The 26,915-nt window shown below is 37.7% G+C and overlaps 2 protein-coding genes across 4 annotated transcripts in view; one reads left to right on the forward strand and one right to left on the reverse strand.

Moving 5' to 3' along the window:
• The first annotated feature begins 199 nt into the window (after positions 1–199).
• Positions 200–3,011, forward strand: exosc3 (exosome component 3). Its single transcript, XM_067456479.1, has 4 exons — positions 200–471; positions 747–896; positions 999–1,150; positions 1,935–3,011. Exons 1-4 carry the CDS (start codon positions 244–246, stop codon positions 2,140–2,142), a joined length of 738 nt encoding a protein of 245 aa, XP_067312580.1. The 5' UTR covers positions 200–243; the 3' UTR covers positions 2,143–3,011.
• A 12,718-nt stretch (positions 3,012–15,729) lies between these two features.
• Positions 15,730–26,915, reverse strand: part of b4galt1l (DP-Gal:betaGlcNAc beta 1,4- galactosyltransferase, polypeptide 1, like) — a 31,590-nt gene continuing 20,404 nt past the window's right edge. For all 3 annotated transcript variants that reach the window (XM_067457125.1, XM_067457126.1, XM_067457127.1), the window contains 3 exons: positions 23,431–23,553; positions 17,718–17,822; positions 15,730–17,538 (listed from right to left, as the gene is read on the reverse strand). In XM_067457125.1, coding sequence (XP_067313226.1) covers positions 17,409–17,538; positions 17,718–17,822; positions 23,431–23,553 — 358 coding nt within the window. In that variant the 3' untranslated portion in view covers positions 15,730–17,408. The remainder of the gene's footprint in view (positions 17,539–17,717; positions 17,823–23,430; positions 23,554–26,915) is intronic.

Below are 26,915 nucleotides of genomic sequence, written 5' to 3' on the forward strand. Positions count from 1 at the left end.
ATGTTACTCATAACATTTTGTAAGGAAGTGTAATATATATTAGATAATTTTTATGACTCGTTTGGTTTTCCTGATCCATTCATTCATTTATATTTTCTGGTTTGGTGGATTACTTAATCGTTAACTGTTTAAAAATAACTTTATTTTATTTTATTTTATATATATACTTTTATTTTGGAAATAACGAGCGGTTCTCGATCCCGGAAGTACACAAACACAGGGTGCTCACGTTGCTTTTCTGCGATGGACACCGTACATGCTCGTTTTAAAGAAAAAATAGGTGAAGTACTTTTACCTGGAGATGTGTTTTCATTCAGATTGCCTGAAGATGGAGATATCAATATCAAAACCGAAAAGATGATATGCGGTCCAGGGCTCCGGAGAAATGGAGATGAAGTTTTAGTGTGTAAAAGTGGAATTTTGCGCCATAAACAGCCAAATCTGTACTGGATAGACTCTCAGCAGAGACGGGTAAGTTAATGCCCTGGGCCAGTGACCTCAAAGCTTTTGTGCACATGTTTTTTTTTTAAAGAAATGTTTTTAAATGTTTAGCTCATTTTTGGTAGTTTTTTTGAATGCAGTTTAGCTACACACACAAACATATATATATATATATATATATATATATATATATATATATATATATATATATATATATACATACATACATATATATATACATTGTATACATAATTTTTTTACGTTTTATATAAATTAAATTAACATTTGGTGTCTATTTCTTCCAGTATGTGCCAGCCAAGGGTGAAAGTGTGATTGGTATTGTGACTGCAAAGTCTGGAGATATCTTTAAAGTGGACGTGGGAGGAAGTGAGCAAGCATCTCTTTCGTACCTTGCATTTGAGGGAGCTACCAAGAGGAACAGGCCTAATGTGCAGGTACTTTCGTATAAACACTCTTAGCCCCCCACTTGAATTAATTATTTTCACTGTTTACATTGCATTATGATTGTATATACTGATGTTGTCTTTGTTCTGCAGGTTGGAGATCTAGTGTACAGCCAGTTCACTATTGCAAACAAGGACATGGAACCCGAGCTGGTGTGTATAGACAGCTGTGGCAGGGCCAATGGGATGGGGGTGTTTGGAGCTGATGGGCTGCTCTTTAAAGTATCGCTGGGACTAGTGCGCAGGTTTGTCATTTGTCCATGTCCTTTAGCTTCGTGATCTGTACACTTACAAGCTTAGCGTATGGAAGTTGCAATAGTCTTTTCTTGCCTATTGTGACATAACCAAGTGAAACGGTTTCTCAAACAGGAAAACAATCTGTGGTGGAATTTGATTTTATCCATTGGGAATTGGTTGGATGGTTGTAGTTTGCTATTGCTGTGATCTCATGTCAGGGACAGGTTGTCCCGTCCTCACACCAGTAAACACGTCATCAGAGACAAGAACAAATTTTGCTGCAAGAGGGATATTTTTATTAAAGATCACGAGTGCACATGAATAAAAAAAACGGCTCTGTCTTGATGGCAGAGGCTATTTACACTAACTTCGCCAACTGCCATCTGGCTGGGCTAGACAAAGTTACAGAAGATGCTGGATTGTCAACAGTAGCAATAGTGTTGGGATAACCCGAGTTCGATTCCACATTTTGTCAAACTCGCTCTACTCCCTTTTCCCATACATCCGTGTAATGTACAACAACACTTATATGCAAATTGCATCTGCTAATATTTGAATAGCATATACATTTATTGCAAAGAAAATACTGCTATTTTTACATAGTGTAAATATAGTCTGGTTGCTATTTACACATAGTTTAAACAGCATCTATCGCTATTTAGCCACTGCCTAAAAGATGACGATCCCAGATTAACCACTTAATAAATACTGCAATATTCCAGAATTATCCATTTTGATTTCACGGTGACTTAAAAAGCAAAAATAAACATGCGTTGTACTTCTTTCCATCAGACTTCTGGCTCCTCAGAGTGAAATAGTGAAGGACCTGGAGAAGATTTTCCCTTTTGAGCTGGTTGTTGGAATGAATGGCAGAGTGTGGGTGAAAGCAAAGACCGTTCAGCAGACGCTGATAGTGGCCAATCTTCTGGAGACATGTGAGAACATGACCTCGCAACAGAGACAGACACTATTCAGGAGAGTGGCAGAAGGCTCCCTCTAGAGGACATCTGATATACCACTTTAACCAGAAAACAACTGGTGCCAGACATACCATTCATCAATTTTCAGATGTTTAATGGGTAAAGGCCTTTAAAAACGTTTGGAAATAATAGAGCACACAATGGAAATCACTCCCTCTGTATTTCCAGTCTTGGAGACCGAGCGAGTGACTTTAGGTATTGGTGTGTTTAGTCTGTCTGTCTACCATAGAAAAGAAGTCACCATGTCGCCAAAAAAAAAATTGGTTTTTATTTCCTTTTTTTCCTTTTTTTTTTTTTGTATAGGTAAAATGTAATAAAATCTTAGTGAAGCAGCCAATGCAAATAGTTTTGTTGTTATTGTAGCGATTTAAAGTCTTCATGATTACTCCCTTGTTTTCTTCATGTCCAGAAGGGGGCACATTTTCTCGGATTTGGATCAAAACTGGATTGTTTTTTTAAAAGTTGCTGCTTTACTGGTATGGGCAGGGAATTACTTGATGTTTGGACAAAGGAAACACCATGACTTTAACCAACATCATTTTTCAGCATTTTAATTTTCAGCATCATCACTCCAGTATTCAGGCACATGATCCTTCAGAAATCTTAATATTTTTGTGTAAACCATTACCTTTTTTTCAGGATTCTTTGATAAATATAACATTCAGCATTTATATGAAATTTAAAAAACAAAACAATGTAAAAGTATTTACTGTCACTTTTGATTAGTTTAATGTATCCTTTCTGAATAGAAGTATTACGGTAATTTATTCTCTCACATTTTATCTGAAGCATTTGTCTCAGTGGCATTTTACCTCAAAACATTTAATTAATAACATATAATTATTGACCCTGTCTGCACATTACTGAAGTTATAACATGGCTTTTTACTAAATGTATAAATAAAGAAACATAAAATGTTAACAACTGTTGAAATGTAGTATATTTCTAATGTGCAATGGTCAGTAGTTTAGTGGTTAAAATACAAGTATGTTTGACTGCGGAATGCCATGATCCACTGATCAGAATGTGGTATTCCAGAGAGCAGAGAGTGTAATAAATGTCCTTATTTATTTTTAGACTAGCATTAATGGTTTGATTAGGAGGGTAGAACATAAGTGATGAAGCAGCAAAACTAGATGCTTATATCTAGCCAAGTTAACATTGAGATCCCTTGTGCTCTGAGTTTTAGGTCTTGTAAATTAATCTGTAATGTGCATTAAGATGCTGATCAACATGGAAAGATGTGTCTGGGCACGTTTTCCTCATTGGTTGACGGATGTAGACAAGCTTCCAAGCCATTACCAGGGGCATGGAAGATTTGAGTGAGTCGCTGGAAGTACAATGTATTTAAGCTTTGATTCTACTTGAACACAAATCTGCCTCAGATGTAGGCTCTAACTGTAGGCTAGGTCTTTTTCAATATTAGTAGTAATTAACCTATATAATTTCTAGCATTTAAAACAAGTTTGACCTGATCTACAGCTATAGTGCATTCAGAAAGTATTCACAGCGCTTCCCCTTTTCCACATTTTGTTGTTACAGCCTTATTAGGATTAAATAGATTAGATTTATTTTTTCCTTCAATTCTACAAACAATACCCCATAATTACAATGTGACAAAAGTTAGTTTGAAATCTTTGCAAATTCATTAAAAAAAAAAAAAAAATCACATTTACATAAGTATTCACAGCCTTTTCCAGAATTGAGCTCAGGTGAATCCTGTTTCCACTGTTCATCCTTCATATGTTTCTACAACTTGTTTGGAGTCCGCCTGTGATAAATTCAGTTGATTGGACATGATTTGGAAAGGCACACACCTGTCTATATAAGGTCCCACAGTTAACAGTGCATATCAGAGCACAAACCAAGCCATGCAGTCCAAGGAATTGTCTGTAGACCTTCAAGACAGGATTGTATTTAGGCACAGATCTCTGGAAGGGTACAGAAACATTTCTGCAGCACTGAAGGTCCCAATGAGCACAGTGGCCTCCATCATCTGTTCATGGAAGAAGTTTGGAATTACCAGGACTCTTCCTAGAGCAGGCCGCCTGGCCAAACTGAGCGATCAGGGAGGTGAACAAGGTCAGTGGTCACTCTGACAGTCACACAGTCTCTCCATGTAGTGGACTAGTCTGACAGATGGTCACTCTGACAGAGCTCCAGAGTTTCTCTGTGGAGAGAGGAGAACCTTCCAGAGGAACAACCATCTCTGAATCACTCCACTAATCAGGCCTGTATAGTAGTGTGGCCATACGGCACATGAGAGCCTGTTTGGAGTTTGCCAAAAGTCACCTGAAGGAGTCAGACCATGAGAAACAAAATTCTCTGGTCTGACGAAACAAAGATTGAACTCTTTGTCTGGAATATCAAGCGTCATGTCTGAAGAATACCAGGACCATTCATAACCCAGCCAGTACCATTCCTACAGTGAATAATACAGTGGTGGTGGCAGCATCATGCTGTGGGGATGTTTTTCAGTGGCAGGAACTGGGAGACCAGTCAGAATCAAGAGAAAGATGAATGCAGCAATATACAGAGACATCCTTGATGAAAACCTGCTCCAGAGCGCTCTGGACCTCAGACTTGGGCGAAGGTTCATCTTCCAACAGTAAAATGACCCTAAGCACACAGCCAAGATAACAAACTGTCCTTGAGTGGCCCAGCCAGAGCGCAGACATGAACCTGATTGAATATCTCTGGAGAGATCTGAAAATGGCTCTGCACCGACGCTGTAAAATGAAAAGTATAATTTCATGTTGTTTTGTTACGGGTTAACAGTGTATGACCCAAGACCAGTAGTGAAAAATGAAGACCAAGAGTTGGGAGTGCAATTCATTAAAATTTAATGAAGAATAGTTTTTCAGTATCATCAGCAGAAGCCAGCTTCAAGTCTCACAGGGAGTTCGAAGGCCGTGCTCTCTCTCTCTGCTGGTCTCCTCTCATCCTTAGATACAATTGTCACAACTGTTTTCAAGGTCCACATCATTACTGCAAGGTGGATGATTCTGATTGGCTCAGCAAAAATGAACAGTCATGGTAAATGTCGACACATTCCCAGTAAATCAGATGTGCATGTCCATATTTACTGTTCTAGACGATTTCACCCTGGAATTAGGTACGTAGTGACCTTCCAGATTTGGAGCCGCCACCAGCTTGTCCAGAACAATAAGTCCTCCCATCTCTCACTCATGCCCATAATCCACCTCCAATACCAATCTGTAACACAGAAACACACATACACAGATACACAGTCTCTCCAAGGTTGAACTTGGTTCGGCCTGAACCAGAAAGTTTCCCAAAACATACTGATAACGTGCTTCATCTCAGTGAGGGGTACAGACAATAGTACAAGCAATATTCATCTTGATTCTTTAGTTTTTCAGTAAAAGGAAATTTATAAAATATAATTAAGGAATGTGAAAGACTCCAGGCTAAGGAAGCAAGGACTGTTACTGTACTCCTGGTATGTTAGGAGTGTATGATGCCTCCAAACATGCGACAACATGTATCAAGTGTTTAGCAATACATCACATATCCCTAGGCCAGACCCTCAGACACTCCTCAGAGACAACACTTTAGAAAACAAAACAATCTGTGATTCTCTTGATTAAGCAAAATCATAACTGCGAAGAATTGTTCAAAATCATTATAATAATATAGGAGTATAAATATTGATTAAGGCTTTGATTGAATGATCATGAATTTAATTCAGATACAGATATTTTGAATCCACCTTTCAATGGAAAAAGCTCAGCTAATGATTTCTGCAAAGACTAACCATGGAGTCCAGTGAGAAAGGATTGGAGAATTGTCTGTTAGTCATCGTTGTTGCAGGGTTTGTTTTTTACAAAAAGCATGGCCCAATGCGAACCAAGCCTGGAACAAAAGAGATCTCAGATCAGCTAAATTTAGGAATTGTTGCATGAAGCTGGAAAAGATTATAAAAGTATTTCTGAAGGATTTCTGTTCATCAATCCTCTGAGGGAGAAATATGTTCAGCACAGTTTCTAACTTCCTAGAAGTGGGCATCCTGCATGATAACGTTAGCCAATACTCTGAAAACAAGCAAACATACACCAATCAGGCATAATATTATGACCACTGACAGGTGAAGTGAATTACACTGATTATCTCTTCATCACAGCACCTGTTAGTGTGGGATATATTAGGCAGCAAGTGAACATTTTGTCCTCAAAGTTGATGTGAATCAGGAAAAATGGGTAAGGGTAAGAATTTGAGACTGGGTCAGAGCATCTCCATCATCTGCAGCTCTTGTGAGGTGTTCCCAGTCCGCAGTGGTCATCAAAAGTGGTCCAACAAAGGAACAGTGGTTAACCAGCAACAGGGTAATGGGTGGCCAAGGCTCATTGACGTATGTCCAATCAAACAGACGAGCTACTATAGCTCAAATTGCTTAAGAAGTTAGATATAGTACAACTGATTGAGTAGCCTACAGTACAGCTGCACTAATTTGCATTAACTAATGCTTAACTAATGCACAAATAATCAAGAGTTAATGTATGACTAATGGTGAACTAAACCATTTATTAATGATTACTGCATCAGCAACTTATCAAGATTCTACATGATTAACAGATTAAGTAATCGTTAAATTTTTATTAGTTATTTGTGTCATAATCTATTAATTCCCTAATAACATAATATATCTACTAATAATGTAAATTAAAAGGGTACGTCAGTGCTGGGAAGATGAATCTGTATTTAAACTGGGTCATTAATGTAGTAGAAATGTGAAATTATTTTTGAATTTGGTGCTTTCTATATTCTGAGAAAACATCAAAAGCACGATCATTCGAATATACTCCAGAATTTGAGAAAGCCACATGCTAATCGCTGAAGTAACCCTTTAATTTGTTAATTACCTCAACGGGTCACAGCCATGCATTTCAACTTCTAGTTGTCTGCTATAATTAATGATTAGCTAATGGAGAAGCACATGTCTATTAGTGTTTAATGACAAAGTCTTTAGTTAACCGAATGGCCAAATAAACATCATTGAAATATTGTAATTGTATTATATTTGAACCAAAGGCATCATGAATATACAGTATTGTGAATACTTTGAATAGAGACTCAAATGTTTTAGATTTTGACATTCTTCTAAATAACTTTTGTGGTACACACACACACACACACACACACACACACAAAACAAAAAACAAACTGCATTACATTTTCAAGTGAGGTTTAAAATTTAAAATGATTCTCTCTCATCTTGGGTCATTGAATATCACAGAATAATCCAGGGAAAGAGTTAGATGTGCAGGACACTTAAGTTAGACACTGCAAACATTTCTCTCTTTCTCCGTCTGCCACTGTCTTTTGCGTCTGCTTATTCCATGAATGTGCATTTAACGCTTCTCCAGGGGCCTGAGCCCATGCGCAGCACTGAATCATGGGCCGTGCGCTCAGTGCCAAAAAAAATAATCCCTGCCGAGGGAAGAGTATTAGCCACACTCTCTCGCAAGCAGAGAAAGCTCTGCTAAATCTTAAATAACAAACACAAGCTTGACACCGACGACCCTGTTGTCTGAGCGGACACAATGGCTTTAGTGGCTTTCTTTGCACATATTCGGAATATTGACCTTAAGCACATCACAATCACATTTCGTTATCATTAGCTGGACGTAAGTAATAATTTAATGGCAGAAACCTCTCTGTTCCTTTAAAATTGTGTAAGTTCACAGGATGGCACAATAAGAGCCTGAATAAGGCTGTTACTGCATGGCTGAATATTCTCCCTCTGCTGTGAAAAGCTGTCGTCATGCTCTGGCTGGACATTTGCCTGCACAGAGCTGCAGCTGTCCAGCTTCAGTTGTGGTCATATGCTTCCCAGAACACTCTTCCTCATCTTTCTCAAATCTCTAGTTCGTCGTCCCCTCGCTTCCTCCACCTCCTCACCTCCCTGCTAGCCAAAACCTTCCACATTCATCTGAAAAGTTACCCTAAAGCACAAACAGATGTCCCTCAACAAATTGGATGCATCTCTGCTTCTCATTAGCTCTTACAAGGTTGGCTGGATCAAAGTCGGTTTGGCCTCAGCATTTACTGTTCTAGAAAACACAGGAGTAGCAAATCTGAAGATGGGAAACGGATTGTGGATTGGATGGTTGATATGAGCACAAACTCTGGAAATTTCATACTCATTTTTACATATACAGCCCTTGGTTTTTTTTGCTGAGCAAGTAAAAATTGATACTATATGAAATATGAAAACATAATTTCTCTCTCTCTCTAAATACACATTTTTGAGAAATGTTCTCTAAAGACTTAAACGTAAAGAATTAGAAATTGTATTCAACATACATTAGATCAGTAATGTGTTTGTGATGTACAACATTAGAGACCATATGTTTCAGTGAGTTTTACTGTATTTTTCAACATAGTTTTTCTGATGTTTATTCATGTTTTTCCTTTGCACTTAATGTAAAAAATTGATGCTGTTTGGCCTATACTGCAAATAGTGGCAATTACTGTTTGCACCTCAAGGTAGTATATTATAAAACAGTATGCAATATTAACAACATATTCAGTGTAGCCCATTTAGTAGGCTACAATCATAATTGGATGCTGCTTCATTGGGACAACCCTATCCCTATAAAGCCCACCATACACTAAAAAAACAAAAACAAAACAAAAACATATTTTCATTTTTTGCTTTTAAGTAAATTTCACATGTATGAAATTAAGTACAATCTACTTAACTAAGTTGTAAAATAAACAGAGAATAAGTACATTTGTACATGCTTCACTTGAAACCGGTCCAAGTAGACACCACTATATTTCGGTTACACTTTGTATACATATTTTAAAATGACGCATCCAACTGAATAGAGACCTTGATATTTGATACTAAATAAACAAGAACTGTATGGGTTAATTTGAGTATATAGAAAACAGCAAGTTACTAAACCTCAACAAAGGAAACGATGAAACAGTGTACAAAGTAACCTTATTTATTATTATCCCTAGTGCATGATGGTATCAACATTATCAGAAAGTGAGTAGGTTTTTATAACCTACCTTACAATTTATTCCATATTAAATGCAGTATTAGGCACTTGATTTCCACTTCTCAAGTATTTTGAAATAAACGCCTCTGTCTCCAAACTCATATGCTATGGGAAAAGTAAGAGAATAACTCAGAAAAAGACCGATTTCGAACTCCAGTCAGTAGCATCAAATGGTAATGCCACCCATATGCTTGCGTAGATACCACATTTGATACCATTGATACATACACATCGGCGCGCCCACCATCTTGGAACGGTCAGCGTGTTATCACTCACGACAATGATAGAGCAAGCTTTGATTAGAACCAAACAAATATTGAATTACCAGTAGCCTAATAATTACTCGCTAGAAATGACACCAGAAGTGAAAAAAGCGTTGGTAAAAAAACCCGTACATTCATTCACACACACAAACTGACTAGCAATCGTGACTTTCAGACGTGAATGCACTTGGTATTTTATTTTGTTTTATTTATCTGTGTTGCTTTCGGAATTGTGTGTGTGTGTTTTCTAAAAAGTTCTTAAAAGTGTCCTTGATGTTGGGAAGGGTGTTACGGGCCTGGTTTGATCTCAGTGTTGCCAAAGGTGACAAAGCATGTTGACTTTTTCCTTCCTGGTGCTCTGCAACTAGGTCTTTGTGGCTAAAACTTTCCTGTTGAATTTCCCTGAATCGGGACTTCGCCTGCTTGGAATTCAGACAGGATATGTAGGCTAGGTCTCGGAGGCCTCCGTACTTTAGGACATGTCAGTCAGGTGGGTCTTTGTTTTCTGCGCTCAAGGTCACCTCACTCCCAGACAGGAAAAATAAATGCTTACTCACAGTCTGTTTATACCAGTATTAATATTGCTGCGTTCATTATACTCAGGAACATTTCAACACACTGCCGGCTAACTTGATTATCTGACATGCAACCACTTAACTTACAGGACTGCTCATTTGAATAAACAAAATGATAGAATTAATGTTAAATGTTAAAAACTCAAACGGTGTCTAATGCCAGAGCAATACCAATTCACAGTCTCAAACATAATAAAGGCAGAAATGCATTATGTAAAGTATAACTCTCAAGTTAGCGCAACACAGCTGTGTTTCAATGAGGAGGAGTGGCTGCATTAAAACAGCTCTTGTGAAAGAAAAGCAAATGATTCCCTCTGGACCAGACACAAATACAAATCCGGTTAAATCTTGGCAATACTGTGACTGTATAGACATTTGACAATACAGAAGTACCCTGCCTTATTAAAGTTTACATGCATATATTACTAATTACAAAAAAAAAAAAAAAAAACCTGACGTACTGACTGACTTAATATTTGGAGTTTCAAACAACATTACATACTAACATTAATACGGTATACTATAAATATCCCTGGGGTTGTTCTGAGAAAAAAAGAAGAAAGTTAAATCAAACATTAGCCATCTAACTACTACTACTAACAGAATAAATCTTCACAGCAATAAAAACAGGCAGTTAGGGTAACAAGCAGCAGACACCATAAAATTACACTGTCCCTCCAAACCAACACAGCTGTGTGTAAAAAAACTTAAGTAAACTGGTTTTAGACAGGTTTATAAACTTATGATAATGTTCTAAAACAAATTAAAATCTAAGTAAATAGGGTATGTTTACATGACGTATGTCTATAAATGATGTACTATAAACAGAAGTTTTTCCTTTGCAACGACAATTGTCAAAATGATCCCTGTTCACATGAATCAATGAAAACCTGCTAATTAATTTGCCATCGTTATCCGTGCTGTTCTTTTTTGCTAAGCAATGACATTATTATTAGTATTTTTTTTTGTTATAGGCTACCAAAGAAAATACACCAATCAATAACTTAAATGATTCGCAGTTATGTTGTTAAATAATCAATAATATTGCACTTTATTTTTAAACATAAATCACTCTTAAGTTCATGTTTTTTGAGTTACAGTAGAAAAGATGGCTTCTTGAAACTATTTTGAAATAATGAATAACCATAAAAACCAGCATAACTAAGATTATACTATGAAAAATGTTCCCTGAAAATATTTGCTTTCAGTTATCAGCCTTATCATTAGCCTGGATGCCAGGTGAATTTAGCCCCGCCCACAATTTTTTTAGGTCGGGCAGTTCGGTCTGGCCTTGCTTCATAGAGGAGTAATTATCCCCGAACAGAAACTGTTCGGACCAATGAAATCATCAGGCCAGGCTTTAGACGATGACGGAAAGATGATCAACAGTAACATAATCATCACATCATCAAAGGCGCTTGGATTATATTTTCGAATCCTGAACGGAGAGCTTGATTGTATATGCATTCCCCTTCACAATTTCTCTCAGAAATGATGATCATGTTGGGTAAGTACTCTGTGTATCATTCAATTATTATTATTTTTTTACAACACCGGCAAAGATCGTGTATTTCAGCCTGATTTCAGCGCGCGTGCAGACAGGGTTGCCAAGTTTTTACATCAAAACCCGCCAACTACTGGCCCTAAACAATAGCTTCTCGGGGGGTTCTCTGGGGGGAAAATGGCGTTTGGGGGGTAAAATGTGTGTTATTTTGGCAAGGTTGCCTGATAAAATTCGCACTTATGGGTCTATATAATCACATAATAGTCGCTTCAACCCGCGGACATAAAAAACAACCTGCGGGGGGAAAAATGCAGAAGAAACGCACGCAACACAGTGCAGTTGAACTACGTTGACATTTGACATTGCGTTGCTTCGTTGCTCTGATTGGTTGTAGGTCTATCCAATTGATGTCTTTCCTGGTTTGCTTGAAACACGTCCCATAATCACAGCCCAATGGAGCAGTTTCAGACTTATATTCTGACTAGAATTGAGTATGACCACGTCAGGCTACCTTATCAGACCAGTACAGATCAAATGACAAAAACAATAAACAGTGTATTCTGCTGCCAGGCCAGTAGTTGGCCATGTCACTTTGTAAAGAAACACTACGCGCTATAGTCTGATTATTATGTGATATGCATCTCTTAAGTTTTTACAAATCCATATTTTCGTTGTTTATATGGAGACGATAATGATATAGTTTTCACTGACCTCACTCTTGTGCATTTAGCATCTCCATCTGACACGAAAGATTGCCTTAAATTCACATTTCATTCCCCTCTCTTCTCCATATGTTGAAATGCACCCAAAATCTATAGGCCTTGGGTTAATGTGAACAAGTACTATACAGTATTATACATGTTTGGTACAATTTGAAATGTCTCGATGTGCGACTGTTACAAAGGTCTCGTTCTCACATTAGTATAAGAAATATTTTGCTTATTGTGTGTGGGTGTGGGCAAATAGTCTTTACTTCCTGTCATCAACACAGGTCTTGATTAATGCCATCATGTTTTCATTTGAAATAGTTTTCTGTCTTGGTCTGGTATTTAAGGGGATGTTGCATGAGAGTCAGGGAAGCGTCTGAAAGACACTCAGCATTACGGGCTTGAGTATAGTAAACATGAGTTCACAATGAGAATTAGCATTAATCCTGTATTGACAACAGAAGGTAAAGACCAATTTGCCACACCCACACACAATAAGCAAAACACCTCTAAACTCTTACAACCTTTGTTACCCTTTTGCTTTACTTCTGTGAGAATGAGACCTATCAGTCGCACTGAGACATTTCAGATGAAACCAAACATGTATAGTACTGTATAGTACTTGTTCAAATTAAACCATTTCAACATATGGAGAGGAGAGATGAGGGGAATGAAATGTGAATTTAAGGCAATCTTTAGGTGATTAACTCTAAATAAGTGTCACTGACCAGGTTCTAATAAGTGTGATGTCTTACCTCTGTTTAATGTAAAGTTTCTCTATAGCCAAAACTACTAGAGAGAGTATTGGTCGGCTTATATCTAGAGTAGATGTCATGACCTCTGACTAGAAATAATGTTGCTTTTTTCAAGTGTACCGATATATGGAGATTAAATAAAATATATTTAGACTAGAGTGAGTGAGCATGGGAGCAACCCTCTAAATAGTAGTCAATTATCTTTATCTAAATGACCAAGATTGGCAAGTTTGTGACTATGAAATATTATGGCCCACATAATGAACGGCTGGTGCAAGGACCCTGTGCGACTCTGAGAACCAAATTAATTATTCCAATAAGAGTTAAACAGATTAATCAAAGGTGTAGTTAGATTGTTATACAAATGACCTACTAATAACCAATCGGCATTCTAACCTAAAATCGAGGTCATGATAAAATGAGGTCAGATAAATATACATTGGAATCAAATCACTTTGCCCCACTGAAAAGACCAAACGCACAAGAAACCGTCACCCACCACTCTTTTCACCACTTTTGTGTGAATTTTAAAATGTGCTAAATTGTTATTTTGTAAAATTAGGTTTTGTTTTATTTTATTATATAGGGTGAAACATGAGCCACATATGTTCTCAACAGGTCACCAGCAGGCCACACTGAGGTTGTTAAAAACATGGACCATTAATCTTGTCTTAATGGTTTCTGTGCACCGGAGCCTCTGACTGGTTTGTTCACCAGGAAACACGTTCGTCTCTCAGGGCCAGTACTGACTTATACAAACAATGTTCTAATCCCCACTTCTTTTTCTCCTTATGAATCCCTAGTTAAGACACACAGCCTGCCAGAGTTAGAGATTTCATGTGGACTTGTACATTGCACACCTGTGATCATCGTTTAGCTAGAACAACTGGACTTAAACATCCTAATGACGTCTGATGGCTTTTAACTTCAAATTCATTGTTAGAGTAGTTAAAATAGACTATGTTACATGCAAAAATGTATGCACAGTGCCTAGTGTTGCATCATACAAACAGAAGCAGAATCCCATGGATATGCTTTGCCCAATAAAAACAACTGAACCTTAACTACAGTGCCAGTTAATGACGTTCTCATTGCATTGGCTCAAGTTCCCATACACCAACCCCCAACCCCATGAGAAAAGCAAAGCATGGCCTATTGTTTATGAGGACTTACTCAGTTTTTTTCTTAGGCAGTTAAAAATAATACATCAATACACAGCAATCTGATGTGTTATCTGATACAGAGGAAAGTGATAAAAAAAAGTAGTCTATTTATCCATTAGCTCTGAGGCCAGGGGTGTATCCAGAAAGCAGATTTCCAAAAACCTAGGTAGCTGACTCGTTGCCACTGCTGCCTTATTAGACAATGATTTGTAAGGCAGCATTTTGTGCATGAAGGCACCTCACGAAACTAATTTCGGACAGACTTCTAAGGCAATGTAACAGTTCAATAATCTACAGCTAAATAGAGCAAGCTTTGGTGAGAACTAAACACATATTTAATTACTACATTACTCATTTCTCGCTAGAAATGACATCAGAAGTGGAAAATATTGGGAAAAAAAAACATACATTTACACACAAACTGACCAGCAAACGCAACTTTCGGACGCCATCATATTTTTTCAGCTCATCTGGCACAGAATGGAAAACACTGGATTGTTGGATATCAAAGGCTGCGAATGATACATGTATGCTGCCTTCAAAACTTGATCAGATGAAAGTATCTCGGGAGACAGGAAGTAAAGCAAACATAAGATTCGGATGTGTCTTGGTGCCATCCTGCTTTCAAATGTGTCCTCTGAAGGCAGCATTTTCCAGGTTTTGGATACAGTCAACATCTGTTTCAATGGTGAATCATTGAATCATCGCTCTGTTGATAATGTCTTGGGTGTTAACCGGGAACATACTCTGAGTTGGCTGAACTTACTCGTTTTTGGAACCAGCATACCTTGAGTAAGCAAGGTTTGGTTTAATCAACCAAGAATTCAGTCTACATGTGACGGTAAGTTAACCTTGCTTTCTGGAATACACCCCAGGTCACATAATAATAATAATTTGTTACATTTATAAAGCCCTTTTCTAGGCAATTAAAGCACTTTACATATAGAAGGGGGGAATCTCCTCAACCACCACAAATGTGCAGCATCCACCTAGATCAGGGGTGGGGAACGTTGATCCTAGAGGGCCACTCTCTTGCAGTTTAGCTCCAACCCTAATCAAACATACCTGAAGCTAATCAAGGTCTTCAGGACTAGTAAAGTTACAGGCAGGTAAGTGTTTTTGTCAGGGTTGGCGCTAAACTCTGCAAGAAAGTAGCCCCACAGGATCAACGTTCCCCACCCCTGACCTAGATGATACGACGGCAGCCATTGTGCACCAGAAAGCCCACCACACATCAGCTGATTGGTGGAGTGGAGACGGAGTGATGAAGCCAATCAGTGATGAGGCCATGATGAACCTTGGTTTAACATTTCTTCTGAAGGATGGTGCTCTTTGACAGTATAGTGTCCCCATGACTATACTGGGGCGTCAGGACCCACGCAGACCACAGGGTGAGCGCCCCTGCTGGCCTCAGTAACACCTCTACCAGGAGCAACCTGGTTTTCCCAGTTGGTCTCCCATCTAGATATTGATCAGACTCAGCCCTGTTTAGCTTCAGTGGGAAACCAGCCGGGCTACAGGGTAATATGGCTGCTGGCAGCATAGGTGGTTAGGCAAGGGCTAACTTGTTTGTGAATCACGACACAGTAAAGTTACACACAAAGAGTCAAATCAAACAATTTAATTATTACCAAAATTAAGTTAATTGTTCACTGCATTACACTTAAGCAAGAGGAACACAGGGATCAAAAAATGGAAAACAAAAAGCTGAGTTTAAATCAAACAATGAATTATAAAAAGAAAAGAACAGTTAATTATGTGCTGGCCTTCAAACAAAGACCATTGTCTAAATAGGTTTAAACCTCACTTTAACTGACCTAAGGGGAAAAAGCCAAAGATTTTTTTTTGCCAAAGCATTTTAGAGACAGCATTAGCCGCTAATCCCTTTTGCTTGCGGGTGCTGTGCTGAGTGGAGAGGTAGTTTTCTTTCCTGGTGCAAAGGAGTTTTTATAAGGCATGGGAGACTTTTTAAGCTGGAAAGAAAAACTACAGTTTTTTTGGGGTGCTCTGCACAGAGGAAAAAATGGCTGTGCAACTTAAACATTCCTTACAGGCTGTTAAGTCGCCATCTTGAAAAGCACTTGAGCAAACAGCTGACATACATTCATTTGCTTCGTCTGCCTTTCGTCCCCAGACAGAGTTGAAAGGCATTTTTGGTTTCCACAATGACAGGTTTTAAAATAAAACACTGTTTTCTTTGTTCAAAAGAAAAATTTAAGAGCAGACCAGCACATATGAGAGAGGGAAAAAATACAAGTATCAACAGATCAATTCAGCAAAGTTCTCAATGGCTTTATATTTTCATTACAGTAGAGAGCTTGAATATTTTTGTGCCCTTAATAACCAGCATAGATCTGAGAAAATCATGATGCAATAAACGACTAAAGGCAACAAAATGGAACAAAACTAATCTGAAAGCTTGACCTGATAGTGCTGCATTCCGATTTCATAGATTTGCAACCAAAAATCCAAATACAGCAAAGATAACGCACCAAACGGAAAGGAGAAGTGTCTTTTTAAATGCAAGGCTGACACTTTGGTGCTCCAGCAAACATGATAATGGTCCAATGTGCATTAAGCAACAATGCAGGCCAATACATTCAGACATCTCGTCCCAAACAAAGCGAGAAGTCATTTAAAAGGCTCTGTAAAATACAAATAACCTGGTACAGCAACAATATAATAAGATGCAATTCGTAATAAAAGTAAATAAATATGTGACAGCCCAAAAAATGCTGGTTTGCTGGTATGTGATTATAGAATATCCACAGCACTTAATTGGTAAATCTCAGATTTATTTACATTGCTTGGCTTGCAGACTTTAAAACTTTTTAAATATTCACTTTCCAACACACAAACTAAATAATCCCATACACAGCAACTCACATTCATTGTCCCACCACAAGGACATTTTCAATTCGGATCAATTTAATATGCTGCTTCCATCAAATGGCTCAAAATATAGTCTTTTTCCTCAGCAGAAGTATATGAGACAGAACAAGGTTGGCCAGTCGCCTCTTGAGAGCAACATGAAACCCTTGTGTGTCTCCTTTAGCAGCCAAAGAGTTCTGATATTGGGCAAAAGGAGTCCGGACCCCTGTGTTTACCATCACATGTGCAAAGATGGCAAAACAAAAAATTCTAAGTACTTACGTCTTATTAAAAAATATATAATCCACATTTAAATTAGTCCATTTGACTTGATATATCAAGGCACATTTGGTTTTGACAGGCAACGCTGCAGTTTCACTTAAGTATTTTTTTAAGTTGGTCTCCGCAAAGGAATTATTGTTTTCCCACATCCACTGAGATTTTGGTGAATAGCTGGTCTTTCTCTATTTTAACAACTGTGTATGTTAGTGAATTGATCCCGTCCCTTGCCATTGTTTCCCTTGTGTGAGCTATTCGGTCAAACCTGTAACAGGAAATTACATGATTAACATTCCACAGAGCAGGAGGGCATTAAGTACTTGTAAAAGTCTTGTTAACCATTTAACAAAGCAGTCACTCAACTGACAATGTATTATTGCATCACATTTCAAAGTGCTTAAACTTTTAGAACGCCTGGCGGAAAACTGTAATACGTTTATGTACCTCTGTGGATTGGGGTCGTTTTGTTTGTCTCGCTCATGACGGATCATTCTACATCTTCCGATGATTGCATCAGGCCTTGATATGGTCATCCCTTTAGAGGAAACCCTGTGAAAACAACACACTTGTATGTATGTGTAAAGAATAAACATTCATAAATATTACATCAAGTTCATGGTATATCAGGTTCAGAGACATTACATTAGCCGATTTCTGGCTCTCACGGACCTGTAACTGCTTTTTTAAGAGGCTCCTCTGTCCTCCACTTGTTACCTGTATTAATGGCACCTGTTTGAACTTGTTATCAGTATAAAAGACACGTCCACAGCCTCAAACATTCAGACTACAAACTCCACTATGGCCAAGATCAAAGAGCTGCCAAAGGACATCAGAAACAAAATTGTAGTCCTGCACTAGGCACTGATAATCTCCCTCGATCTGGGAATCCACGCAAGATCTCCCCCCTGGGGTCAAAATTATCACAAGAACGGTGAGCAAAAATCCCAGAACCACACAGAGGGACCTAGTGAATGGGACCAAAGTAACAAAGGCTACCATAAGTAACACAATATGCTGCCAGGGCCTCAAAACCTGCAGTGCCACGTGTCCCCCGTTTAAGCCAGTACATGTCTGGACCAAGCCTGCAGTCTCCCTCTCATTTACTGAAGCTTTCGCGCCTCGATCGCCCCCCGGTGACCGGTCCCAGTATAGCCGCCCCTCTGTGTTTTCTAATGGACGCGAGGCAAACTAAATAATAAAATTACACTTCAAAAATGTTTCCCCAAAGTTAGTTTATGTCACTGAAGGCAGTTATCATCACGATGATTTCATTTCAGGTGTTCGTTTTAAAAATAAGTTTACTTTGAGTTAGTTATTTGATGCTATAAAAACAGGGGGTGTGACGTCATGATTGACAGCTGAGACTGACGGCTTCTCTGAGTGAAGTTGTCACTGAGGCACTAACGGACTTTTTTCGAAATTTTTGGGAGCAGATTAGAGCTTTAGCTTTAATTTCTACATTTCCATAACTGTTTATTTCACACCAACATTATTAATTGTTCTGCATCTGCGAGAGTGTGGGCGGGCTTTTGATATCGCGACTGTACTTCCTGCTCTACTTCCTGCGCTCTACTGCGCAACTCCGGTCCCGAAATCGCTACTGCGCAGACTCGGTCCCAAGATGTCCGCGCCGTGCAAGGGCGCCTGAAAGCTTCAAATCGGCCAAGCGGAAACGGATGATGTCGAGTCGTCCATATTTTTTTACGGTCTATGGTCCGGACCTGTATGAAGTTTGCTAGAGGGCATCTGGATGATCCAGAAGAGGATTGGGAGAATGTGAGATGAAACCAACATTAAATTTTTTGGTAAAAACTCAACTTGTTGCGTTTGAAGGAGAAAGGAGGGGGGGGGGGGGGGGACATCATGCGTTGGGGAATTTTTTCTGCAAAGGGACCAGGATGACTGATCTGTGTAAAGGATAGAATGAATGGGGCCATGTATTGTGAGATTGAGTGAAAACCTCCTTCCATCAGCAAGGGCATTGACGATGGAACATGGCTAGGTCTTTCAGCATGATAATGATCCCAAACACACCGCCCGGGTAACGAAGAAGTGTCTTCGTAAGAAGTATTTCAAGGTCCTTGAGTGGCCTAGCCAGTCTCCAGATCTCAATCCATCGAAAATCTTTGAAAATCTGTGTTGCCAGAGATCTGTGAAACCAGCGACAGCCGCAAAACATCACTGCTCTAGAGGAGATCTGCATGGAGGAAATGAGCCAAACTACCAGCAGCAGTGTGTAAAAACCTTGTGGCGACTTACAGAAAACGTTTGGCCTCTGTCATTGCCAACAAAGGGTATATAACTAAGTATTTGGTCAATAACAAAAGTTCATTTTAATACTTTTTTCCCACCATAATTTGCAAATAAATTCTTTAAATTTCAGACAATGTGATTTTTTCTCTCATTCTGTCTCATATAGTTGAAGTGTACCTATGATGAAATGTACAGGCCTCTCTCATCTTTTTAAGTGGGAAAACTTGCACAATTGGTGGCTGACTAAATACTTTTTTTGCCTCACTGTATTTCTTTGTTCATTAAAACTGATATTAAACAAAAAGAGACTGGGTTATGTTTTATGTCATATTTAATTTTATTACATTGAAGATAATCATATATGCACACTTATTGCATGAACCACATATTGATGTTTACTTTTTATTTATTTTTAAATTTAAACGAAAAGAGGCAGGGTTGTATTTTATTTCATTTTGTTATAAATATATGTAGTGAAAATAAATGTACCTCTTGCCTGAACTACATTTGTGTGGCTATTAATGTGCTTAAGATTTTTTTTAAACGAAAACAACGAGGCAGAGTGGCGCTTTAGCCTCAAATATACATACAGAGATAACCAGAGAAGCCAGAGCGAGCTGAGTGACGCTATCAAGAATGCTGCTGTTCTCTTTGCAGAATTACTGGACTTCCTCTGGAGTTCGTTCTACGGAGTCGAACTTGGCAAGTCTGAGCTAACAAGGACACAAGTCTGAAGTTTGCATACTTGGTTTTGAGAAATGGCCAGAGACTCCTTTTTGGGCGGGACTGTTCCAATGAAAACAAGCTGCACCTGTGGCAACCTATTTAAGAAGCTCCTGAATTGTGTCTCCCTCTCTCTCATTTCAGTTTTGTGTCTTTGTTTGAAGAGTGGGTTCTTGAGATTGTGTGTTCCTATTTTGTTCCCAAACTCCACAAACCACATTTCCAACATTTTCCACATTTTATTGATTTGTTGTTGTATTGATATTTTCTATTATTATCTTATATTTATTAACATTATTGATGCAAAGTCCAATTCATTTCTGCAAACCAGTTCTTTTCAGACAGTTCGGCTCAATGAACCGGTTCAAAAAGTGGATTCAATCATAGGCTCCTGACATCATCATGCAATAATGTCACTATGCATTTCTTTAATGCCTTTCTCGGTGTCATGTTATATCAAGGAAACATTCAAATAAAGTAATTGTGTCAATGCATATTGAAACAATCAAATAAAGTTATTTGCGTGAGTGCATTTAGCTGATTATTGCCTTTCATTCACTTTATTTATCATTCACAAGTTAATGGTGTTTGTGGTTACAGTTTCATTCCATGATCCTTTATGTCGCATACAACTGACCAATATTGAGTTGCCTAGACATGCATAAACGCAGATATGTTACACGTCTAAAGTAACCTATATAGAAAGAATAGCCTTATAAACTTGTACATTTCGCTTAACAACTTAAAATATAATCTGCATGCACAAACTACAGTAAAATATATTTACATCTCTCAACAGAAAGGTTTTTGCAGGTTTTAATAAAATGTTATTTAATAACAGTTGTCGTCATAAGCATATTTCCAGTAGCCTACGTGCTTGGGTGGCCAACCCAATCATCAGAATTCTCTGCAGACTTCAACAGATGTTTGAACTCGCTCAGACGGTTCTTTTTTTTTTTTAGTCAGATACGCTACTTCGGCTTTTGTGTCTTCCGGAACTAAAGTTCAATTCGGTTCGATTAATGAACCAGCTCAACTGGTTACTTGCAAAGAACCAGCTCAAAAGAACGATCCGTTCAAGAACCGAACATCACTACTAGGCATTATTCATTTAACTTTAAATAAATTCATATTATCTTTATTGAAATGAGTACAGAAACTCCTGATCAAAACACACACGTGGAAGATGCAGTAAAACAAGTGATCATAAGCAAATGCATATGTAAAAAACCTTGCCGGTGACTGGCAACTTTTTTTTTTTTTTTTAAACGCTGGCGGGGAAAGAGTGAAGGTTAAGGTTTAGTTCAGGCCGAGTCACCAAGTATTCCTTTGAATTTGAAATGTAAAAGCAGTTTCTTGCTCTGTATTTTTCTAACCATTCCCCATGCAAAAACAAGGCTGACAAATACAGGTGTTCATGAGGGGGATGCAAGTTCACAATTCTAATCCAGTGTAACTCTCCACTATTCTTTAAATAACTATAGTGAAAGGCCCAAAAAACAACTGAAAAATTACACACGAAAAACAAAGCAGCTGTGGGAAAGTATTCTGTGACATAAATCAGGCGTTAAACATCTTTCGGTTACTGTCTGCACCCTGACAAGCTGATGATAAGTTTTATCTGCCCCTTCCCTTCCTGTTTGTGGCAGAACTATTATGAACATAGAACCAGGGCATTTTGCTAGTAATATGTTATAAAGTTCAGCTATACTATTATTCAAATGTTTGGGGCCAGTAAAATTTAAATATTTTCAAAAAAGAATAAGTCTCTTATGCTCAAAAAGGTTGCATTTATTTAAAAATACGGTAGAAGCAACAAGCAACATTTTTAGCATCATTATTTCAGTCTTCAGTGTCACATGAGTTGGTGCTCAAGAACCATTTAAACAGGTGTTCTGCTTACATTTTTTTTTGTTTTTGTTTTTTGGAAACCTTATTTTTTTCGGGATCATAAAAAAGCCGCATTTATTAGATTCCCCCCAACAATGTAAAGGTCTCTACTGACACTGAATAAAAGTATACATTTCTCTTAAAAAAAAAAAAAAAACGTTTGAAAGGTAGTATGTGCTCTATATCACGTGCTTGAACTTTTTGATTGTGCAATGCCATGCTGAAAGCACAGCAACAGGATGTGAGAGGCTTAAAATGGAAGCCTCAGCTGAACGTACGTTTCCGTTTTTTGCTGGATCAGAAGTTTCCTCGTTTAATTTCACTAGAAGGCAGACATGAGCTCGGCAAACTGTTTTTTATAGAAAGGGGCATTCACACTGAGCTTTACATTCCATTCACTTTCATCCATATGCATTTGAACGTGGGTGTATGCCAACGCAAGCAAAGACATTTCACATTTAACATGTTTAACATTTTAATTATTTCCTCCCTCATGATAATGCCTGACATCCAAACAAGTGAAAGACAACTTCAATTTTGATTTGTTTATTGCATAAAACTATTGTATGACTTCCAAATACACGTTTTAGATGTGTTTTTTTGCTTGACAGGCCACTGGCACATTGGCACACGTCACTCTTACTTGTTTCTAATATGTCAAGAACGCAAATCATTCTTGTCACTTATGGATTACATGAATATGTAAATGCTTGCATTTTTTAAATTAAAGACAGTGAAACTTATATTAAAAATAGTAGTTTGCATCACATTACTGTCGTCGCTGAACATTTTTATTATAAACAGTTGTCAAATATTAAATGTTATCTGCTTACAATGCATTCTTTCACTGCTAAAACTAAAGTGTTCTATTCAAATTCGCACTTGTCTTCAGTGAACTGTAAGCCCCACCTACTTTGATTTGATTGGCCATCTTGGTCATTTTGATTAAGCTAAGGCAAACCAGCCTATACATTTTACTTTTACCACTTTTTGTCATCCTTATAACAAACAAAGCAGTGCGTAATGGAGTGCAGCAGAGCAGCATCAAGAATATCAAAATATTGGGTGGGGCTATTTTTTTAATGGGTTATAGTGGTTATTATGGTGGTTATGGTTATGGATATTAAGTTTCTCTAAAAACTTGTTTAGTGTGTTCGCCAGTCAGCAAATAGGTTTGGAACAAGCTGAGGGTGAATAAAAAAATAGAAGACAGAACAGTCTTATTTGGGTGAAATAGTACTTTAGAACAGTCTTATTTGGGTGAAATAGTACTTTAGAAGAGTTCTCGAACCTGTTAAATATGTCATCGTCTTCCCCTCCCCAGCCCCAGTAGTTGTTTGGGAAGCCGTTTATCTTCAGATACTGTTCTTTGCTCAGAGATGACACGCCACCGAAGTACTGTGTGTATGGCAACCTGTTGGAGACAGAAAAACAGAGAGAGATAGAAACTATGAGGAAGAGTTGCGTGTTGTGTGGCAGTTGTTAGGTCAGGTGCAGAAGAAGTGCAGCACGCAGCTCAGTGTTTTTCTGCAGGGAAATTACTTTAATGAGAACTGGCAGGGGGCCTGAACTTGAGCCCGTAAGCATCTGCTGCCTCTGTGTTTTTCTGCAAGCCAGTTGCTCTTGTAAATTATCAGGAGGTGTCACTCGTGCTAACAAACACGTGAGATGGTCGACATAGTGATGATAACCACAGCAATATTTTGGCATCAGGAAACATGGACAACAGTTTACATGGACGGTATACAGATATTTTTGACTAAAATAAAGGCACCAGAGATGTATTATCTATTATCTAGCATTATTATTATTATTATTATTATTATTATTATTATTATTATTATTATTATTATTATTATTATTATTATTATATCTTAAAGCTCAAAACTACAATTTTTTAAATTCATGAAAAATATTTTATTCATTAATATATTGTCAAAAAGTAGTTGACATTACATTTTCAGTTTATTATGATACACCAAAATATGTCTAATATTTGAACTTTTTCAAATGAATTGGTTGTTTTTCAGACAAGATATTTCTAGTCAACAAAAATACTTTTAATCTGAGCATTAGTAGAATATTTATAATGACTATTGAAATGTTAATTTTGTCTGGCAGTGGAAATTAAACGTTTAAAATTTCCGGATATATCAAAGTTTTCCAGGACTGTGAGAACATCAAACCTTAACACTGAAATAAAATTGTTGCTGACATCCAAACAAGTGAAAGATGATTTCAATTTTGATAAGTTTACTACATAAAACTATTGTATGACTTCCAAATAGAAGTCATATGAACTATTTTTATGGGGCTTTTACAGTGCTTGTATTTTGCTTTTGCTTGCTTTTTGCTCAAGCCATATTTTATAGATATTGTAGGAAAAATTATATTGACTATTGAAATGTTGATTTTTCAGGTACTGGAAATTACAGTTACAGTTTCTTTTAAAAAATTTACATGACTGTGAGAATGCCAAACGTCCAAAACCCTGAAATAAAATCAACTTTAAATTAAAAATAGCTCATGTACAGTTTGCTGAGTGATGTTGACCTAGAAACATATTTTTTTATTCTGATAACAATAAAGTTGTTATCTATAGTTGCAGTCATTTTGGCATGACGTAAACCGCATTATATTACTCCATCAATTAATCACCTTATCTGACCGAACACCCTTTTATTTCATCACCATGTGACCATAAGGTAACCACTTGAGGCTTCAAGCAGTTGCAGCTAGATCTGGTGACTGTGGGGGCAATTTTAGTACAGTGAACTCATTGTCATGTTCAATAAACCAATTTGAAATTATTTGAACTTTGTGACATGGTGCATTATCCTGCTGGAAGTAGCCATCAGAGGATGGGTACATGGTGGTCATAAAGGGATGGACATGGTCAGAAACAATGCTCAGGTAGGCCATGGCATTTTCTAGGATGCCCAATTGGCACTAAGGGGCCTAAAGTGTGCCAAAGAAAACATCCCCCACACCATTACACCACCACCACCAGCCTGCACGGTGCAGGATCCATGTTCTCATTCAGTTTATGCCAAATTCTGACTGTACCATTTGAATGTTTCAACAGAAAGCAGGACTCATTAGACCAGGAAACATATTTACAGTCTTCAACTGTCCAATTTTGGTGAGCTTGTGCAAATTGTAGCCTCTTTTTCCTATTTGTAGTGGAGATGAGTGGTACCCGGTGGGGTCTTCTGTTGTTGTAGCCCATCAGCCTCAAGGTTGCGCATGTTGTGGCTTCACAAATGCTCGGTTGTAACAAGTGAAAATATTTCACTCAGTGAAATATTTCAGTCAAAGTTGCTCTTCTATCAGCTTGAATATGTCAGCCCATTCTCCTCTAACCTCTAGCATCAACAAGGAATTTTACCCACAGGACTGCTGCATACTAGGGCTGTCAACGAATATATATATTCGAATAGTTTTTAAAAAACGAATTTCAAAGGTGAAAAAGCGGTTGTTCATTTAAACCGTTATCCGCAGAGAGCGTGAGGGTGAGAGGGAGAGAGATAGGTCTGCGCTCTACGGTCTTCTTGGCCATTAGTAAATTTTTTGTGTAAGTAATACGTTGTCAAATATGTATAAACTTAAATAGACAACCTATACAAGTAGTTTTGTCTCTTTGTATTAATTTGTCCTGTTATTGACGTAATGCACGTCATTGACAAAATTCGCACCCAGATGTTCGAATAGTTCAAATATTCGTGTTTGTTTTAGAAGGAATATTCAAACTTCATTTTTGAGCAATTTTGATAGCCCTACCGCATACTGGATGTTTTTCCCTTTTCACACCCTTCTTTGTAAACCCTAGAAATGGTTGTGCGCGAAAATCCCAGTAACTGAGCAGATTGTAAAATACTCAGACTGGCCCGTCTGGCACCAACAACCATGCCACGCTCACAATTACTTAAATCACCCTTCTTTCCCATTCTGACATTCAGTTTGGAGTTCAGGAGATTGTCTTGACCAGGACCACACCCCTAAATACATTGAAGCAACTGCCATGTGATTGGTTGATTAGATAATTGCATTAATGTGAAATTGAACAGGTGTTCCTAATAATCCTTTAGGTGAGTGTGTATGAAAAGACTTTGATATAAAGTCATTCACTGAAAAAAAGAAGAAGGAAAAAAAAAACTTGTATAGTTTGAGAATACTTGTAATACTGTACAAGCCATTTTATTTTACTTTTATGGTGTTTAGCATTCGTTTTGAGCTTAAATCAACATTCACTGTCCTCAGTTTCATTGAAACGGGTCTTGACATAAGAATGATTTTTAGCTTTTAGGTTAGAAACTGCAGGTAAAATGAAGTATGCAAAGTAAAGTATGCAATGTATAGAGATGGAAAAAGTGCATTTAAATACATTTTAATGTATTTAAATTTTATTTAAAATGTATTTAACCTTGGCTTTCTCAGTTGGGGACACTTAAATTTCAGCTATGACAATTGAAATTAGCTGGATGACGGCACTGTTTTCTCCAGAATCAAATTCTGTTGCATTATTTTCCTGTTAACACCGTGAAGCTGCTTTGACAATTCCGAAAGAAAATATGAAAACATGCACACACAAAAAAATTCTGTCCAATGTTCAAAAAATGCCCTTCACTATGATTTGGTTGCCGTTTTACTCATAATATTACAGTTTCTACATAATCAGCTCTATACAAAGGTGTCTCTGTTTGAAATAAATGAGTAAACATGATCCTACATCAGGTCCTGGCCCGCTCTTGTCTGACGTTCTTCCGCACGGTAACT

This window comes from Pseudorasbora parva, chromosome 11, assembly GCF_024679245.1.
Source record: "Pseudorasbora parva isolate DD20220531a chromosome 11, ASM2467924v1, whole genome shotgun sequence".
Lineage (NCBI taxonomy): Eukaryota > Metazoa > Chordata > Actinopteri > Cypriniformes > Gobionidae > Pseudorasbora > Pseudorasbora parva.

Coding starts and splice junctions, on each gene's coding strand:
- exosc3 (XM_067456479.1), top strand. CDS start 244: ATGGACACCGTACATGCTCGTTTTAAAGAAAAAATAGGTGAAGTACTT. Junction 472..746: donor TAGACTCTCAGCAGAGACGG/GTAAGTTAATGC, acceptor TATTTCTTCCAG/TATGTGCCAGCCAAGGGTGA. Junction 1,151..1,934: donor TCGCTGGGACTAGTGCGCAG/GTTTGTCATTTG, acceptor TCTTTCCATCAG/ACTTCTGGCTCCTCAGAGTG.